At 49.3% G+C, this 21,199-nt stretch overlaps 2 protein-coding genes across 2 annotated transcripts; one reads left to right on the forward strand and one right to left on the reverse strand.

The window, feature by feature from the left end:
* Nucleotides 1–747: 747 nt before the first annotated feature.
* Nucleotides 748–2,351, forward strand: ascl1a (achaete-scute family bHLH transcription factor 1a). Its single transcript, XM_076159804.1, has 2 exons — nt 748–1,484; nt 1,590–2,351. Exon 1 carries the CDS (start codon nt 872–874, stop codon nt 1,469–1,471), a length of 600 nt encoding a protein of 199 aa, XP_076015919.1. The 5' UTR covers nt 748–871; the 3' UTR covers nt 1,472–1,484; nt 1,590–2,351.
* Nucleotides 2,352–4,095: 1,744 nt separating this feature from the next.
* LOC143008176 (uncharacterized) lies at nt 4,096–20,613 on the reverse strand. Its single transcript, XM_076159806.1, has 8 exons — nt 20,465–20,613; nt 19,709–19,826; nt 15,402–15,620; nt 9,056–9,126; nt 8,828–8,938; nt 8,644–8,741; nt 6,009–6,078; nt 4,096–4,913 (listed from the first exon to the last, which is right to left on the reverse strand). Exons 1-8 carry the CDS (start codon nt 20,510–20,512, stop codon nt 4,635–4,637), a joined length of 1,014 nt encoding a protein of 337 aa, XP_076015921.1. The 5' UTR covers nt 20,513–20,613; the 3' UTR covers nt 4,096–4,634.
* Between the last annotated feature and the right edge of the window lie 586 nt (nt 20,614–21,199).

Consider the following 21,199-nt stretch of genomic DNA (forward strand, 5'->3'; position numbering starts at 1 on the left):
CACCATCATGCCGAAGCAGTGCGTGGCTCTTACAGTTTTCAGCCTCAATAAGCTGTTACAGCCGGAATGTGATCTACAGGTCACAAACTATGGACTAGTCTCATCCTTATATGCGTTTATTCTTCATCTACAGTGGTGCAGCGACCACATTACCGCCTGTGCTCCTAATAAAGGCTGGAACGCTTTCACTGCTCTGCTGCTCTGGTGTCACCTGTTGTACTCACTTATTTCCTTTCATGCTCAGGAAAAGTTTTGAGCGAATTTCGCGTTTCGATTTAAATTCAGAATGTGTTTTGTGGAGAGGGAGCAAGAATCACATATCAAGCTTTATGAGGTCGGTCTGACTATTTGTCTGCGTAAAAGTTACCAAAAGAGGTGAGTTTATGTCTTATCTTTCCGATTGAAATACTCTTTAAAACTTTAAAAACACCTTAAAATGCCCCATATAAACTCCTGTTTCCCTCTCTAAACGCGCCCCTGTCTGTGTGTGTGTGCACGGAGCCGGACCCTCCCGGGCTCATGTCTGTGCTCTGCCCGGTCACGTCTCCTCGCTGACACAAACTCACTCAGCAGTGTGTTTGTTTAGTGCTTCAAGCGGCACGCGTCCGGCGCGCGCAACGCACCGGCACCGGGGCCGAAGCCCAAGGTGAGCCCACGCGCGGGGGCGTGGCCTGCCCCGCACCCACGCGGCTTGAAAAGCAGTCGCATCTTTCCACCAGAGCTCAGTGTAGCTTGAGGAGCGCGCGAGGCCGCAGCCCAGTGGACTACCCACGTCACACGAGACTGAAGCGCGTCAACACGTGAACGGCACGAGCGGGACGCACCGCCGCCACACTCTGAGATCCTCCGTACGTCTGCGTCGTTACCGAGGATGGACTTCAGCGCGAAGATGGAGCTTAACCTCAGCCAGCAGCAGCTCATGCCGCCCGCCTGCTTCTTTGCCGCCGCGGCACAGAGCATCCAGCTGAGCCCGTCCAGCAGCAGCCAGAGCAGCGACAAGTCGGTGTCCAAGCAACCCAAGAGGCAGCGCTCCTCCTCGCCGGAGCTGCTAAGGTGCAAACGGAGACTGAACTTTGCTGGCTTCGGCTACTCTCTGCCCCCGCAGCAGCCGCACGCCGTGGCGCGGAGGAACGAGAGGGAGCGTAACCGGGTCAAGCTGGTCAACAACGGCTTCGCCACCCTGCGAGAGCACGTCCCCAACGGCGCCGCCAACAAGAAGATGAGCAAGGTGGAGACGCTGCGCTCGGCCGTGGAGTACATCCGCGCGCTGCAGCAGCTCCTGGACGAGCACGACGCGGTGAGCGCAGCGTTCCAGTCCGGGGTCCTGTCGCCCGCCATGTCGCAGGGATACTCGGCGGACATGAACTCCATGGCGGGGTCTCCAGTGTCCAGCTACTCCTCAGATGAAGGATCCTACGACCCGCTCAGTCCAGAGGAGCAGGAGCTGCTGGACTTCACCAACTGGTTCTGAGCATCTATATGAGGTAAGAAACAGCAGCTGAACATCTGCATCTGAACTCTACAGGCACTAATGCAACATAAACAAGTCAAACAATCACTCACCTCTGCGTTTCTTCTTCTTTTCACAGAAATATGGATCAACTCAATTTACCGTTCTGGTGCGCTTGGGATGGTCCCGGAGGAGACCGGGTGTCCTTGAGAACTAGATGCACTGCACACGCGTCCTGGCCCGGCGTCCTCCCGCACAGACGCGACCGGAACCTCCGGGAAACTTGGGAAAGCCCGACCAGAGATCAGCGCCAAAGGATTTAAGAAGAAGACTCTCCGGACAGCGTGGAGACCCCACGCTTCCCTGCATTTGTCCACGATAAACAAACAACCCTAAAGTGATTTCTCTTCACATTAAAACATTATTTAACGCGTTGCTCTTCAACTATGCTAAACCCAATCAAAGAACACCAACACTCCGATAAACCTCTCAGACGTTTAATCCAGAAAATGCTTCCAAGTCGTGGATTTATTCTATCAAATTCTATATCAAACGCCTTTTTTTTGGGAAATTTATTAAGATATTTTTGTATGTAAGAGATTTATAGATGTTTTGTACACATCCTTTTGTATATATTTTGTCTATATATTGCCAAGTTGCTTGTATACCTCCTGCCTATGTAGACGTGTAGTCTATTCCTCTGTCTGTTCATGAGGTTTTCATGGAGTTTGACACTCCGGCGTTTGATTCTATAGCACCAATGTGTCTTATTTAATAGCAGAACCATGTTATTGCATTATATGTCCTTCACAATGATCAAAACTTATGCAGCTATTGTCCAAACAGCCGAACGGCGATGCATTGTGTCTTGACACTGCCGCAGCTCTATACGTCCTCACATGCACAGATGCTGAAAATGAAGTCTTATAACCATATTTTCTACACTCTAGTCAAAGAATAAAAACGGTTTCCTAAGGATTTACTCTCCATGTCTTGTTTTTCTGCACTTTGAAATGTGGGGGACCAGGAGAAGCGGGGAGGAGAGAGGGAGATGATATCTCATGGTTTCAAAGGAATACACTTTTAGTTAGTGTATTCAACAGTTATACGCACAATTTGGCGCATTTTACGCGCGATGTATTTCTTCCCTCGTCCCCCTGAGTTCAGCCCAGAGCAGCTCATTAACGCCTCCAGTTGCAGCTCTGTCATCGTGCCGCTCTGTCCTGTGTTTAGTCAGCGTTGGAAAGTCTCGACAACTAAAACTTTACAGGTCGTGGGGCTGCACAAGTCCATCTTTCCCCTGACTTCAGTTTGGGGAGCCAGAGCTTTGAACTCTCTTTTTTTTTTCAACATTTAACCCAATAAAAACGAAAAGTACAAAACTAAACCCTCAAGACCAGAAAACACATTTCACAAATGTTTTACCAAAATCACAAAAACACACAGACCGATGAAACGATGCCTGTGGGTTAAAACGAAATAAAAACAACTTTATGGGCTCATATTCTGAGTTGTTTATCTGATGCAGCCTTAAATTAGCGTCTAGTATTTTGTACGCATATCTATTACAAACGGATGAGACATATGAGCGGAAAACACCACGTTTCTGCCTCCTGATGAAGTTTGGACGCTCTCCAGGTGGAGTAAGAATAAGTTTAAGTTTCGTCTGCTCTCGTTGAAACGGGCGGGTGGAGTGCAGGTCATGCAGCTCATTGACTGGCACAGAGATTCAGAGGTGGAGCTTTGTGTTTGGTGCAAAACCGAGTTTGACAGGTAGGGAGGAGGCTGCAGCCGGACGCGTGTCTGCTTTCATGAGTGACTGGAGGGGGGTTTGTGTTTGTGCGGCGCTGGAGTGGAGACGCGGGGCTGAATTGGGTGACGGCGTGTGCCTCCATGCCTCCATGCCTCCATGCATACCAGCGAGCCAGCCGGCACACACCAGCGCCACCACCTGCAGGGGAACGGAACAGGAGCACGGAGGAGCGCAAACTCAGACTTTAGCACAGAAACCGACAACAACTGACATCAGAAAGAGAGAAATGCTGCAGCAGGGTTTCTCTATGGAGGGCTCACGGGCCACCAGAGGGCCCTTAGGGTGCCGGAGGGGCCCTCAAAAATAAATATAGTGCAACTCCAGAAAGGTAATGTGATGTAATAAGAAGGGGCGCCCAAAGTACCCCTAGTGGTACACAACCCACAGTTTGAGATTCACTGGTTTAATTGTTCCTCACTGGGCTGTGATAATTGTAAACACCACGGTTCAACTAAACTCCAGATGCACCTGAGCAACATTTAAAGTGAGATTCCTGCAGCCTTCGGGTCCGTGTGTGCATCAGCAGCATCAGCAGCATGCAGGCTCAGTTCTGTCCTGACAGTCCTGACTCTCTGCCTGTCAGAGCCCATTAGGCTCCTCTAGCTGCAGCCTGTCGATCGGCCGTGTCTAATTGGCAAAGCGACGCAAAACAATGGCACAGAGTATATTAGTTGAATATCTCATTGAATATCATTCGTCAGCGTTGATTAAAGTGGATGGAGGAGGACACAGTCCATGGATTATTGGGTTGCTGCAAAACAGTTGCATCAGCTCCCCCCCCCCCCCCCCCCCCCCCCACACACACACACACACACACACACACACACACAGAAAGGGCGCGTCAGGTCCATTTTGAAAATACCTTTTTTTTTCTTTTCTGTTTCTCAGTGCAGATTTAACCAAAGCCTCCATGTAACACACACCTGATTTTTTATAGCAGTGTAAACAACCCATATCTGATTAAGGCCGCTGACATACAGTATTTGGCTGTAGATGCTGTTCACAAACACCACACCAACATGAACCATCAACACAAAAAGCTCCAGGTCTGGACGCCCTTTCCTCAAAGGCCTAAAAGGTGAAAAAGTCCCGTTTGTACGTCACAACTGGTAAACTCCTGTAGCTTGGCCCACGCCAAGTTTATGGCTCGTAAATACCACTTCAGCTACCATTTGATTGCAATTTCCAAAATGTAAATTAGGAATTTCCCCCCAGTTTCTGTCACACTCAAACGCAGCATAAGATCTATAAGTAGTCAGAGTGTTTCAGGACCACAGACAGCAACACACAGAACTATGAGACATACTGAAACAGCTGATCCATGGCTACAACTCATGCTGCAGAGAGGCTGATCAGGGGCCATTAGTGTGGTCAGAAGCTGCCTGAGTCATTAAGGGGGTTGCTGATGACAGACTTGTGTATGAGCATAAAGAGGGGCAGGTAGGCCAGGAAGTCCAGCAGGTCCAGTGAGGGAATGTGCCGGAGCTGCTGCGCCACTGCCGCCTCCTGCTCCAGACGGATTCCCCCGGCCCTCAGCTCCAGAAGCAGCTGCTCGCCGCTGATGACGCCCGGCGATGGCCCGGAGTCCCCCTTTCGGGCCTTGGAGTCCCCCGGCCCCGGCTGCTCCTCCAGCAGGAACAGGAACAGTTGCTGCAGCAGTCACAGGTACGGACGACACATACATGAAAAAAACTATAACAAGGGAAATGTACATGCTTGTGTGTGTGTGTCTCTGTGTGGGCGCATGCAAGTACGTATGTTGCTCTGTGTGTGTGTGTGTGTGTGTGTATGTGTGTGCGCACCTCAGCAGCTTCAGATTACCTCAGTCTGCTTCTCGTCTTGTTTGAGTGCACCTGTTTGCACTGTTAATGCATTCTACGTAATAATTGTCGGGGGAGACAGGAGGAGGAGGAGGAGGAGGAGGAGGAGGAGGGGAGGGAGGGAAGGAGGGGGGCAATAATCCTTCTGGCAATTAGCCCATTGCCCCCCCCCCAGCACCTCTCCAGTTAACAACCCTATCCCTAACAGCTCTATAATTACAAAGCCTCCCCTACCTGGCCCAGGGCTCAGTTTCCACACCCCCGGCTGCAGGCTTTCATGTTCCGTCCTGCTGCCTTTCAGCCGCCCGCCGCCCCGCTCGCATGAATGAGGGCCGGCCCGCGGGTCTGGTAGCGACACAGCTGGTGGGCCGGTGCTGGTCCATCTGAGATGAGCCATGTGTCTGAGGCTGATTACAGGGCTGGGCGGGGTGGACGGCGTGTTCACTGCTGGGCACTTTAATGAGATTAAGGGCCGCGCTAATCTATGAAAAGGGAAAAGCGGCCCTCTCTCTCTCTCTCTCTCTTTTTCCCTGGCTTATTTCTTCATTTCTATGCATGAAGGCCGAGTGCCTCTCGTTAGAAAGAGAAGAAGAAGCGGGTCTACAAAGCACAGCCTTCAAAGTGTTTACCAGTATTTATTTCATTGTAATTACACCGGCGGAGGCTTGAAAGAGAGAAGGACGGAGTGTTTGTGAACGTGACCCGAGGACGACCACACGGGCAAACTGTACCTCCACCAAGGCCCAGCACTTCACTCAACCATGGAATTTAACATTGTCAGTGTGCGCTGGCTTTTTGGAAGTTTCTTTGTAGTCAAGTCAGTACTTTTACATTGACTAAAGGTGGAGTCCAAAGCTCTCTAAGTATAACTTTGAAGGTGAAATCTCAGCGTTTTGCTCTTTGCTTGAGTTTTGCTAGATGTTACCTTTGCTTTGAGCAGCCTCACTTCCAGAGAACGAAAGTCCATAGTGTTGATTAGCGATCGCATAAAGTCACTGTAACAAAAGAGAGAGAGAGAGTTACACCCTGTGTGTAACGATCAAGGCTCACATGTGACTAATCAAAGCTGTTAACATATAGAATAAATATGATTTGTGATGTGGGCCGCCCAGGTCACGTGAGGCTGGTGGCTCACTTTTTGGCGGGTCTGTCCCGTGCGATGTTGAGCTGCGTGATGGTAAAGTGTTGTGAGCCCATTGTGGTTGCTCACAGTGGCCTCGCCGCCAAACAATGCGCGGGCACACGGGGACATCCCGCCACAGTAACGGATAAAACTGCTCTGGTGTGGGATGGTGTGTGTTCGTGTGTGTGTGTGTGTGGGGGTGGGGAGCTGGACGAGGGTGAGCGGGGGTTCGTGTGGAGGTTCAGCAGAGAGAGGGAGGGGAGTATAAACCAGCAGGGCCACACTGGTGCAACACCACTGCTCAGCCGCTGACTAAATCTAGGTCCCCCGTGCTGATTAGAGGGAGACACAGGCGATTGTGTCGGGGACAAACCTCTCCAGCGTGTGGCACAGCGACGGCCGTCCCCTCTCTAACGAGGGCCCGGTGTTAATGAGACCCCTCCTCACGCGGCGCTGAATGGCCTGTTGGAGCAAAGAATGGCCGAGCGCCGGGCCATCGAGTGCAATCCACGCCTGAGTGCTCGCGGCGGCGTGATTGGCCCTCGTCTGCCGTCCGCGGCACAGGCCGGAGCTTGATGGGGATGAAGGCAGACAGGCCAGCTAATGATCATTAATTGCACTTGGTTTGCAGTAAAAGAGTCCAAATGCTGGTGCGCTAAGGACACTGGCGTGATAATGGCGAGCGTGAGCGAGGGAGTGGAGGGCGGCTGATGGACTGTGGGGGGGATAATAGCAGACTAACCCATTTTCCTTTGTGGGCCCTCCTCTGGCCCCCTGCTGGGGCCCAACACAGCAGACTTCTCACTTATGTAATGCTCAGAGTTTTGGCGGTCTCCTCCCCGGGGAGGCAGTACACTGTGTGTGTGTGTGTGTGTGTGTGTGGGTGGGTGGGTGGGTGGGTGGGTGGGGATGCAAACATATTCTGACCTAGTTTTATTTGATTCACAGACAAAATTGAGAGTTGTTTTTGAGCGGGCATTACTGGGACTTGGACTGGAACACACACACACACACACACACACACACACACACACACACACACACACACACACACACACACACACACACACACACACACACACACACACACACCGACACACACACACACACACACACACACACACACACACACACACACACCGACACACACACACACACACACACACACACACACACACACACACACACAGGTCATTTTAGATACTGTGTGTTTACAGCCTTTTCATCAGTTCATTTGTACTTTCTATGTTTGGAGTTTGCCTGTGAATGTAAGACTTTGACTTGTAATGGACCGGTGTTCTATTGTAGTGTTGGTTCTTGTTGGATGAAGTATTTGTGCATATAAACAGTGACATTAGGTAAAGAAGTACACACACTTCAAAGGGCCGATTGTGTTGGCGGGATTAGAGGGACAACAGGATTAAGTGAAACAGGTAAGAGGATCAGATCAGTTCACTTGCGATGAGACGACAGAAGGATTTGATTGTTTCGGGGGGGCGAGGGTGAGCGCAGATCTGCTCTGTGTCCTTTAAGTTGCAAAGAGAGCGCTCTGTGAGAGCTGCAGAGCCGCTCTAACTTGGACATTCATTATCATTACTATAATTGCCTCTGCACAGAGCAGACGCGCCGCTCTCTCTCTCTCCGGGCGAGCGATGGCACTCGGGCTGATACAGCAGACAAAGGCCCGGCCGTAAATCACAGGACCCGTGACCCCGTGACCCCTGGCCCGGGCCCTGTTGAGAGGGAGCTCTCAGTGGCGGGTCGCGGGGCTCTGGCAGCGGGCCTTGACCCCGTGGGACCTCCGGAGAAGGCCTGGCTCCACACACTCCTGCCTCTAGGAAGTCATAAAAGGAGGGGGGGGGGCGCCATGTGTGGGAATCTGCAGCATATGGACAATCGTGTAGAAACACGCCAGAGTCACAGTCACGGTCTGCCTCCGGCGTCCATGACTCTGAGTTTGTAGTGAGGACTTCATACACGCCGACAAACTCAACACTTCATGTCTGTTACTCACCAGATTGAGGAAGAGATAAAATCATGAGAATCACCTGCAGTTTCCAGATTAAGACTTTGAAACATCAAACATGTCACCAGGGACCAAAGCCTCCACGTCCATCTGCCTCTTTAGCTAAACTGTATTTCTGACACACTCTCAAAGACTATCAAAGCAACACACACACACACACACACACACACACACACACACACACACACACACACACACACACACACACACACACACACACACACACACACACACACACACACACACACACACACACAAAAGATCAAAAACAAACTTTGACCTCTCAAATCACACACACACGCAGGCAAACGGGATGAGTGTCAGCCACACACATACACACACACTCTTATTCTAATTTATGGGAGGTTGGCGCAGGGTCACAGCCCAGTGCGGGCGACCCGGGTTACTCACTCCATGCCGGCTACTTTCTGCGCCAGGCCGGCGATCACGGCAAAGAGCCTCAGGTCTGCCAGGCCATCTGTCACCCTGAAGTCCACCATCTCCAGGATCTGAGGAGACATCACACAACCAGCTGTGTGGACGTGTGTGTGTATTTCACATGAACTCCTGTGTGTGTGTGTGTGTGTGTGTTTACCCTGTAGACGTAGATCTCTTCCTCTTCAGACAGAAGCTCTGGAGGAACAATGTTTTTGAGAGCGAGAAGAACCTGAAGGCAGGAGAGAAATCCATCGCCAACCCTGTCCTCCTGCATGGATCATTGTCATCATCATCTCCATCATCATCATCTTCATCATCATCATCAACAGCCAGAGCCCTTTATTGAGAATGTTTTTAAGAGAGTGAAGCTGAATATAAACCTCACCTCTTCAAAAGCTTTTTTGTACTCGGCCAACTTCTCCTGGCTGAAGATACAATACTTGGCCAAAAAGTCGACTGAAAAGAGAAGAGAAGAGAAGAGAAGAGAAGAGAAGAGAAGAGAAGAGAAGAGAAGAGAAGAGAAGAGTTAAATAGTCAATTACACCATTTCGTGCTCCCAGGAATCGACTTGGTTTAGGTTGCGTTGTGTGAAGATGCTTCAGCTCAGTGACACGATGCATTTTAAAGCAGCAGCAGCAGCATCAGCTCATTTTGCGACCTGATTGCAATCATTGAGGTGAAAAGAGTCACAACGTAAAAACAATAATTACACCAGAGGGCCGGGCATGAATATTTCAGGAGGCCAGTTTGGGAGCGACTAACAGAAAATAGAGGCTTTTAAGCTGCTGCCACTCCAATTCAGGAGATGAGAATGCGTGGAGGCATAATGGATCTATTCATGGGCTGGGAGAAGAAAGAGGAGCAGCAGAGTTGATATCAGTCTGGACTTAAACCCCTGGACCTCTGGGACTCCTCCGCAGTAGCAGGGGGCTTGTTTGAATCTGCCATTTATCAGCTTAGGCCTAATCAAACCAGGCCCTCCGCCGCCTCCGCCTTTCACATGCAAAGCACTACATTCGCATCTCGTCAACTTGACTTGTTAAAGCTTGATTGATCAAAAACCTGCAGGACGGCGCGACTCTGCGCATCTGTTTGCAAATATCCGCAGCAAGAGAAGAGGGGCTGCAGGCCGGGAGACGGAGTCACATGTCCAGCCGCCGCCGCTGCCGCCACCGCCGCCGCCTGGGACCGGCCGGGGCTTAGCCTCTCGCTTCAAAAGACACACACACGCCCACACACACGTTCACACGCCGACAGGATCAGCTCACCGATCAATTTGCTCAAGTGAAATGACAGCTTGTGTGACGGGGTGAAAGGATCCACCTCGGCTCTGTGAGATCAAGATTGAGGCTGAGTCCGGGGAGGACTCGCCATCTGGAGCAAAGCAGGCTGGGAAAACACACTGAATACAAGGAAATACAAGGAAAAAATCAAAATCAAAAAGTCAATCAAATCAAATCTGCAAACTTCCCATCTCCTAACATTTTAATCCGATGTCGCTGAGAAAACACCCAGATGTTACTATAGATCCATAAGAATACAGATGTTTCAGGGTCAAAGGTCAAAACACTTTTTGAGTCAGCAGCAGATAATATTAGTATCTAACTAAAGTAGTAAGTTCAACCAGAGAAGCTTTTACAGGCTTTGTAACATGTTCCTTGGACTTTTTTGGATCCAAACTACAGACTACAGGTCCACTGTGTCCTGGTAATGGAACACAAAATGTCTCAAAAATGCTCCAAAATGACAAAAAAACTAATGAAAAATTTCGGAATTTTGTGGAAATATCTAGCTAGAAGTGAGTGAACATCCCTGACCACAGCTTTGCTTGTAACCTTAGAATCTGCATTGCTGCTGTTTCTCTCTCTCTCTCCCTCACTTACACACACACACACACACATACACCACTGGGGGAGATCTGGGGGTGTCGGGACTAAGGGGAGCGCTCCGTCAGGGAACGGCGTGGACAAAAGGTGCAGTGGAGTGAGAGATTGAGGGAGGAAGCGAAGGCGGGTGCAGGCGCAGCACAAAGCCGGCCAGTAAAGCCTCCCGCCTGATAGCCTTATCTGATTCCACTCCAGCGCCTGATGGCTTTTTTTTCGCCCGGCCTTTAAGGCGCACAGGTTGCGCCTTTGGTGTGAAGCCTAGCAGAAAATGTTAATCAAGAGAGGGACTGTGTGGAGAAAGGCGAGAGAAAGGGGAGAGTCACTCTGCTGAGGCCGTAATCTGTAATGAGACCGAGGCGATTCAGTAGCAATTGAGAGAGGAAGAATGGGGCCATGATGATGATGAGCAGGGAGGTTCACTCTTTCACCGCCGTTTGTTTTTCTGTTTTGTTCCCTTTCTCCTCAGAGTCACTGCTCGCGCACCGGCAAACAGCCCGGGGTCACAACTCATTTAACACACACTTGGACGTCACTTTCAATGTCTGCAGCTGACAGATGAAAAACACTGATGACTGCTCCTCTGACAAGCAACGTTTATGCCTTTGGTGCTGCCGCAGAAATCTGGAAATCTAAACACTGAGTAAAATGGAGTGTAAACATTTAGAAGTAGACAAGAGAGTATTCCCCCCCCCTCAGAGCTGGGATGCATTACAGAACACACACATAAGCGTCCATTGTGTTTGCAGCACGTCTGCTTGTTTGTTGTTCTCTTTCCCTCTTAATCCCAGACTTTTGTTCCCGCTCATCATCATACATATGAAGTGTCCCATAATTCCTTTAACAAAGGTCACATTCAGCAGCAGAGAGGAGGTGACCCCCTTTTTAGGAGCAGGAAAATGTCAGAGTGTAATATGCCCCACATACACGCCTCCAAATATGCAATTAACAGCGCATATTTAGAGCATTCACACACACACACACTCAGATAAACAGAGTTAACAGAAATGTAGTGAGCATCAGTGATGAGCAACAGGTTTACTGTCTTAAATACAGCAAATCTGATGATCCTGTAAATCTGCAGTGAGACAAAGGCTGTAAAACACGATGGTGAACACGGTGAGCGATAAGGAGGCGAGAGGCTGCAGACCTATAAAGGATTTCACAAGGGCTGAGAAAGACACATCAAAGGTGAAGATCGGGATCTTATCTGATAGAAAATCCCCTGAAATACTACAGAGCAGCAGGTGCTTCAACACACACACACACACACACACACACACACACACACACACACACACACACACACACACACACACACACACACACACACACACACACAGCAGGCCAGCAGGCCAGCAGGCCAGCAGGCCAGCAGGCCAGCAGGAGGTGCAGGAGAAAGTGATATGTTGAAATGTCAAATCTCACAAAAAGGAGGTGAGTTTCGTCCTGTATTGGTTGTTTATATCCAAGAAAAGGGCCCAGAACACAAACTGGAGTTTAGTGAAGTCAAAGAGAGATAATCGTCGTCCAATCATGGCTCAGTCTCTCAATAAAAGAATAAATGGGTATTAATTGGACACTGATCAAACAGATCTGGTTTGAACGTGTTTGGTTGTGACAAAATTCAACTTTTTAGGTTCAGTACAGAATAGACGAATAAAGTTGTAATATTTCCAGTAAAAGTCCAAATATTCCAAAAATATTCCAAACATTTTTAAGAAGAAGAAAATAATGGAAATATAAGAACATAAAGTTGTAGTACTTTGAGATGTGAATATTAAAACCATAGTGCCGTTTGCTTTGAATGATGTGTACATTACAGCTGTATTCTAGAAACATTGTGACCTAAAAGCTCTCTTTGTATGTAAGAGTAAAGTCCTACTTGTAGTTTCAATATACTTGAAGTACAAACCTAAATGTACTTAGTTACCTTAGTTATTAGTATAGATGAGAGCAAAAGCAAAGGCCTGCCTGCTGTAATATCCAGTGTGATGAGTACAAGCACTGAGTCAAAGTATGAGTTGTGTATTTTCTGGGTACTACAGCATGGTGTGAGTATTTGGCAGCATTCTCCTGCAGGCGCTGTTGTTGTTGCTGTACGGACGCTGGACTCCTCCCCCCTCGCGGGCTCTGGGGGGGTGGGTGGGGGTGACAAACAAAGACACACGTAGCGGCCACACTCCTCTGTCTGGCTGCACGCCATCCAACATCACCACAAACCACAACCTACGCGCACACACACACGCCTGCACCCAATCAGCTACCGCGGGCGAGAACACAGATCCCACAGCGATACGCCGCATCGTCTGCTGCATCGCGGCAGCAAATCTCCAGAGATAAAACGCACAAAGCCAAATCATCAGCCATTATCGCCCGGCCTCTCCTTGACATTGTGCCATTAATAAGGCCATTGTGGAGGGCCTCTCTGTTTGGACACCGTATAATAGACTCTTTGACAGATTCACTTTGCCCTCCCTCCCTCCCTCTCTCTTATATTCCACGCCACCGCTCATCAATAGGCCTGCCTGTTTGTTTGCCCAGTCACTCTGGACGCACGGTAAACACACACAGGGATTCCAGACCAAAGGCTGAGCAAACACGGGTTACATAAAGCCACTGTACCGGGAACATCCTCCATTCACGGGGGAGAAACCTCACACTCTCGCCCCTGCCTCTCTCTCTCTCTCTTTCAAGTGACCGCGCCCTCTTGTTTATCCTTTTATTGTGTTCGCTTATTCATCGAGTTGAAAACAACGGAGCAAACACGAGCCTCCCTCTTCACCCACTCGCTCGCTCACTCGCCGCTATAAGACAGTAATTCAGGGTGTCGGTGTGCGTGTGTGTGGTGGAGGTTAGGGGTGGAGCCAAGGTGAGTCAAGCCCCAAGGCCGCCAGGTGTTCCATATCAGTGTTTACATCCATCAGATCAGAGAGTCGCTCATGCAGAGCAGGCCGGCCGCTCCGCATCACTTTAACGCCGGTGATGTGAGGAACATGGGTGCAGACTGACGACTTACATTGTCGACCCCAACCTGACAACATTTACAGGATTTCATTTGAAATAGTGATGAATGAGCATTTGGGGCTGAAAATGGCGAAGAAGAAACAAGCTTCCTCCATATGACCTGGTTGAAGCTTCGCTAGGCGCGTGACGAAGGCGACACGTTCATGGATATTCCATCATTTCAGCTTCATCGGTTTTGTGCATGAAAGGCAATAAAATGACGCTGTTTGCCAAATCGTTTACATTCTCAACGCTATTGAGCGCCAACAAAGAGGACGTTGTTGACGCAGTGATGAGATGAGACGACTGCATCTGCTCTTTGTGCTTATGTACATATACTGTCTGCGCCCGGGCGGCTCGCTGCCACGTGGCCACGCACGCCGACACATCAAAGGGACGAGCGGAGGGTCACAGAGTTTAATGGACATACAGGAAAAGCGAAGTACGTAGGGGTGCATGGGTGGGGGAGGAGGAGGAGGAGGAGGAGGAGGAGGAGGAGGGGGAGGAGGAGGAGGTTCTATTTTGGGAATGGTTTGGCAAGTGGTCAGCACCAGACAAAACGGGGACAATTATGACCAGTTGGGCCCTTTCACAGCCTAATGAGGGGCCACTGTTACAAGTGTCTGAGTGAGTGGTACAGAACACACACACACACACACACACACACACACACACACACACACACACACACACACACACACACACACACACACACACACACACACACACACACACACACACAAGCACAACACAAAACAAAAGAAAAGACAGACCCTGGCAAACATTCAGGAGCAGACAAACAATGACAGGTTGTGCAAGGACACACACATTGTAAACACACCACACCCTTAAACATACACGCACACACCATGCCGGACCCTCTGTTGACTACATCCATGAAGAGAACAAGGGGACAACAGGCACTCATTGAGGTTTTCTGTCTGAGCGTGTATATTTTGTAGCATGTATTTAGATCTACTTGTTGCTAAGAGAACGCTTAAAAATCCTAATTCTCATCTAATACCTGACATGTGCTTATACTGTAGGATCAAAACTAAATGCTGTCCATCAGTAACAACCTGCAGCACAACGAGGGGGAGGAGGCAGGCAGCTGCTGCAGGTTCTTCATCCCGCATGATTATGGACTGAACTCTGGTGTCCAATCAGCCACATTCACGGTGCCGACCCTCACAGGACAACTGCGACCCCCGCGGAGGGCCGGCCCCTTAGCCTTGACGTTAGGCGTGGGCACTCTTTGTGGGACCCGCCGGCCCCACCGTGCTCACAATGGCTCGCATGCCAGAAATTAGGCACTCGAGGCAAACTGGAGAACTCCTGGTTTACCTCTTGTGTGCAAAAACAAAGCCAGTTGTGAAAAAAAATCAAGTGGCGTAATTAAGGGGAAATGTTAGAGTGGAGAGGCGTTGTGGTCAGTGTGGAGGAGGGTTTGTGTGTTTCCTGTCTATTCTACTGTGAGAATAGGAGCTGTTCAGCCTTCATCTCATTTGAGTCTTTACAATCCTATGGTCTCAACCTAACGACTGATTAGGAACTAAATCTACTCAAACTTCCTCATTTTAGAGCTCTGACTGGTCGATCGAACCGCAACATTCCATCCCAGCAGCCCTTATAGGTCCATATTTCATCTCTGCTGCCCGGTTATACGGTGTAACAAAGTGTTAAAATACCATCTAATACATCTAATTAGGTCCACCTTAAATCAATGTTTATGAGCACAAACACTGATAGTTTGTTTGTGCTGAGACAAAAAAGGGAGTAAAATATCTGCATGGATGAACTCAAAGGACTCCACCTCTAAAGTCACGTGTTTATATAACTCACAGTCCTCAAAGTTGGAGCGTCTGCGGCCCGTAACAGGCTGCCGCGGCTTGTCCTCCTGCAGCTTGATGAGCACCTTCATCGCCTTAGTCTTCCTCTCCTCCCTTCTCCATTCCTCATCTTCAGCGCTGCGCTCCAAGCTGGAGGGTCTCCTCCTCCTCCTCCTCCTCCTCCTCCTGCCTGAGTCCTCCACACTGGGGCCCCCTTCATCTGTGCTGGAGGCTGGAGCAGAGCAGGGACATAAACACCCAAAGTTGCGTTATTTATTACACATATTTCACATTAACACACATGCCCCCCCCTCTTCCTGTTTCTTTAGCAGAGCTCATTCTGGTCTCATCTCCCTCCAGTCCTTTCAGAGGCTTCTTAAAAAGCAGACGCTCGCCCTGAAACTTAAACAGCCAATTAAGAGCTCCATTATCTGTGCACACAAAGTCCACATAATGCTCTGCTTGGCGTAGCAGCGCAGAGACAAAGAGCTCCATCAACGCAAACTCCAGCTTAAGGAAGTCTTGGATTGTCTTCTGCTACAGTTTCTATTGGAGCTGTGGACTCCTTTCTTCCTGCTGCTTTAGCAAACATGAGTGTTACTACTCCCACTTATTCAGATGGGATTCATGGTGGTTTTATTCATTCGGACCAGAAAAGCTCCACTGCTGGATTGATGGGGAGCAGAACCCAAAACGTGTCGGGACGGATTCATCCATCCATCCTGCCAGCGAGCGAGCGAGCGAGCGAGTAAGCGAGCAGAGAGGTCACGGGCCCAGATTGATGGAGCCGTGTCTGCTTTGATGTGTCGTCTTCCACCACGCTGCACACAATCACACGCCTCCGTTGGGCCCCGTGTCCCGCTATGGGTTCCCGGCGCCACTAAATCACTCCTGCCGGACAGACGGGAGAGCTGCGTATTCATCTCCAGAGCACAGAATTCATCATCACCACGGGCTCTTTCATGTGTAACATAAATGGTTGTACATAAGGCTAAAACCCAGAGGAGGACAGCAACTACATACTTTTACTCAAGTACTGTGTTTCTACTAAATACTAAATACATTTTACTCCATTATATGACAAATGTAGTTACTAATCACTTTGCAGAAGAAGATAATTGAGGCTCTTCTATATTGCTAAAAATGGGGCATAAACATGGAAGAAGCTGATGGGATTCTGACTGCATATGTTGCCTTTGGTCATCACAGTAAGACTAACTTTGATACTAGTACTAAGGTTCTACTGCCGACTGCGTACTGAGATGTTTACATGACTTAATACAATCTGTATCTTATCTGTATTATGTTACTCAAAATACAGATACTTTAATATATAAACATATATATGTATGTTAACACTTGGGTAGAATTTTAACTTTTACTAGGAAAGGAGCATTCTCCATTATTAGTACTTTTACTTAAAGGATTTGAGCTCATTGTAAATTGCGTCTAGTTTGGCAAAACCGTGTCTGAAATTATTCAGGATTTGGTTTCGTCCTTTTGAAAAGCTCCTGTCCTAACCTAATCCATGAATGCACAGCCGTGATTACTGGTCAGCCCCGGCTGGAAACAAGAGCCCATCTAAAACAAACACAGCCAGTTGCCATACCAACCACAGCATCTGAACGCTGCAGATAGCTGGATTTGGCTGCGAGCGGGCGAGTCAAATCCCCTCGCTGATCTCGAAAAGGCCACCAAAGACAATAAATACACACACACACACACACACACACACAGCCTGGCCCCAACAACGACCCGACATCCAGCTCACCAGGCGAAGGCAAGCAGGTCGGACTTGTATCTCTTTCTTAGCGTGTTTGAAAAAGGGATGAGCATCAGCCAGACAATTGCCGTGCTGAGGCCTTTCAGCGATGCCACCCAGAGGCTCCACTCGTCTATCTGCGAGAAGAATGAGCAGAATGGGTGGGGGGGCAGGACAACGAGGGAAATCCTCGGCAAATTATTATTCATGGGAAGGGGATTTGCCTTTATTGGCACTTCTCCCTACACGTCAGCCTCTCTATCAGCCCTGACAAGTGCCAATCAAAGGGACTGAGCCCAGGTTTGGAGGGGGGAGGGGGGATTTCAGAGACAATAGTGACATGGCTACACTGTCAGTGTGTGGTCCCTCGGGGGGGAAACCACGCTTGCTGGCTACACGGCTAATCTCCGCTCCGCTATCGCCCGTCTTCCAATCGGCCTAATCTGTCCTGTAGCTTCCTTGCCTTCCGGAACAATCCGCCAGGGGTGGAATTGGGGGGGGTCACTTCAGATTAGTGCTCTTTGTGGCCCCCTTGGATCGCGACATTCATTTGGACAGTAACATCTTCAGTAACAGCTGAATGCTAAACGCCAAGTGGGGGGACACAGAGTGACCGGCCAAACAATTAGGAGCAGAAATTATGCCACCTATGAATCCCTGATGAGGCGGACAGGCTCACAGGGGCCTGCTGGAGGTTAGAGATCAGATCAGATTGCAGCAGTTTCCCATTTCCCGTTTCTACTGATTGAAAGTTTATCCATGTGGAAAGAGCCTCAGAAAAACCTCAGCACATCTGAATGAAGCCAAATACTTTCATTAACTACATTTTCTAAAGTAATTTTCCTTCTTTCCTTAGCTTCCATCTATACCTTCGTCCTCACTTCCATTAGGAAATCCATTCACTTAATCAAAGAATTTTCATTATCACATTAAAACAACAATAAATTACATTTTTAGTTCTTCTACATTTACATTTTTACTAGTAAGTAAAAATGTAAATTCACGAGTGTACTTGTGATGCAGTGACATAACTGCAGTAAAGGCTGTGAGTCATGAGGGGTCATCTTCCATTCCATCTATCCATTACTTTGAGTCCTATTGAGTGGTTGAACTTCTCACACCTCGAGTGAAACCAAATCTCACCTTTCCACACAAAGACATGCCACACACTGGGCATCTCTTAGACACTGTCTGACCCCTGGCCTGACCTCTCCACACCCTGCCGATGACCCCTTCCCCAACCCCCCCAGAGGCTGACCGTGCCTTTGGCCTCTAAGAGGTCAAAGTGCACATAAGCCAATCACCACGACTCTCTGGGTGACATCTTTTTTTCCCTCTGTGCGTTTTGTCTCCTCTCACAGTTAAACAGCCTCGTCTATAAAAGTCTTTAAATGAATTCCGCCCTTTGTAACCTGCGACAACGGATTTATATTGTAGACCCTTCACCAGCTCATAACTGGAGTAGTTCTGTGTGAAAGTGCCTGTCACTCGTGCAGCACCTACTCCATGCATCAGAACTGGGCCCGGCGCCTTGTTTGCTCCACTCTCCTTCCCTGGATCGTACGGACGCACTGAGCGACCTGCTGATGTGCTCTGATGTCACACATATGGAGGGACAGACGGACGAGTCCTCGGCCTGCGTGCCCGCTGCCACCCGGCTGGCAGACATCACTTATCAATCTGATATGATGGATGCTCCTGTTAACTACGCTCCCCCCTGCCCCCCCCAAGGTACAACACACCACGGCCCATTAGCCTCAGAGCACAATGACTGATACTGGACAGGTGAGTCCTGGAGCGGGAAGGAGACAAACACCGGCGGTAGACAGACAGATGTGATCGCATGAAGGTGGGAGGAGGAACAGTAGACGACGGGCCTGAACAGGAGGAGGGACGCGCTCCTGACCTTTCTCCTCCTGTCCAGACTCTCTCCCGTACTGTAAGCTCCCCCCCAAACCCGGCCGTCACTCATGAATGTACACCAGCCGGCCACACAGGTGAAGGTGATGCTGGCGGCCAGCTGGCCCGAGCGAGGATTAGCGGGCTTAAGTGTACCGGAGGCAGGAGAACACGGCAAACACGGCGCTGACAGAGAAGAGACAATGGCAGCTAATACAGTGAGCTGACAGGGAGCGAGCGGCGTCACGCGCTAATGGAGCACACGGCCTCTCGTATTGATTAAATATGGCTGTTATGGGCTCTCAAGGGGAAACGGAGAGACACACACACACACACACGCACACACAAATGAAAAGGTTACAGAGGTGGAGAGTAACCAAGTATATTTACTCCACCTGGGATTTTACTGCAGTTGTTACAGTATTGTACTTCAGCATCTTCAACATGCCGATTGATTTTCATTATTTCCAATTCTGCAAACTTAATGCATCATACAGACAAGATTTCAGAATATGTCATTGTTTGTTTGATTTTTTTAACTATGTTAATGAGAATTATTCTATAAAATTTTTTTTTCATTCTTAATGGTGACTGAAGGCATGACCTCACTATTTTCATATTGTGGTGTTTCTGTACTCATAAGTGAAGGATTTGAATACTTCCTGCTGTGCTGTGACGGGACCTGCAGGGTGAACGCAGGGACCTGAACATGACGTGTGACGGACTCGGGTCGATGATCCATGAACGCGGCGACCCGGAGTTGTCCTCAGAGGGGTCCTGCCAGGAGACAGAAGACGGGAGACGTGTCAGTTGAACAGTTGAATCCGATCAAAGGGCCACGCACCATTTTATAAAGTCAAATCAAATCATGGTTAGTTTGGATCATGCAAAGAGCCCATATGAACAGTCCAGCTCAGCACTGTGGTCTTCTCTCTCTCCCTGTCTGTCTCTCTCTCACCTGCATCCATTCCATCCCAGCATGCACAACTCCTGTTTACCCCCTGACCCCTGCCCCCCTCCACCTCCCCTAAAAGAATCCCCCAACCCATGTCAAGCGCTTAGCTGGGCCAGCTCGCCTTGTGCTCTCAGCCCCCCCCCATCCCTCCACCCGGCAGGCCGTGACTGATTAACCACACACCTGCTGCAGGCCGCGTGCCCTCTGTCATATTGTGTCGCAATTACCAAATACAACTTGGCTCGTCTTACTAGAGTGACAGTTGTAAACGCACGGGGGTTCAAGTTTGGAATGTGGGGGTCATCATCTGCAAGGGGAGGCAGAGTGTGCCGGGCGTGGAGTTATTGTCTGATAGGCCATTCTGGTGGTCTGTGTGTGTGTGTGTGTGTGTGTGTGTGTGAGGACAATCTGAGGGAGGGAGGAGTGAAAAGTTGTTTCATAAGAGTGCCGCCACACTCACCGGTTTGTTCTCTTGGACTTTCCCTGCAGAGTCGCACCTTTCAGACATGCTGCCAGCTGTGAGGGGCCTCAAAGAACCTGACACACACACACACAAACACACACACACACACACACACACACACACACACACACACACACACACACACACACACATATGGAGCATCAACCTAAAGATAGAGGAAGCAAGCCGTTGTGTTTGCAGTTGTGCACACTGGTGTCTTTTGTGTGTTTGCGTGTGTGTGCACAGATATGAGTAATGTGGTGTAATAGTTCCAATTATGGCACTTAATCTCTGAGCAAATAACGGGAGCAATGCAGCAACAAAACCCTGGAGGAGCACCTGTCTAGCAGAAGCGTGCCAGGTGCAAACATTGTTCTGGAGGACACGGCCAGCGGAAAGACAAGCTTCCAGTAAAAGAACACACACACACACACACACACACACACACACACACACACACACACACACACACACACACACACACACACACACACACACACACCTACAGACACACAGATTTTGTCGGAATGTTTATGTATTCTTTGCCCTTTATCCAGCGATTGTCCCTCAACAGGTCTGCACAACACACGCCACTTTATGAACACGCGTGGCCTACAGGTGACCCCGAGATGTACGTTACTATGGCGACGTGCATCAACACTATGTCGCAGGCCCCTGTGTTAATATGGAGCTAAAACAATCTCCACATTTCCAGGATTTTCACGCCTGCTC

Source organism: Genypterus blacodes, unplaced genomic scaffold, assembly GCF_046128005.1.
Source record: "Genypterus blacodes isolate CSIRO-AG114 ecotype Tasmania unplaced genomic scaffold, CSIRO-AGI_Gbla_v1 ptg000099l_1, whole genome shotgun sequence".
Classification (NCBI taxonomy): domain Eukaryota; kingdom Metazoa; phylum Chordata; class Actinopteri; order Ophidiiformes; family Ophidiidae; genus Genypterus; species Genypterus blacodes.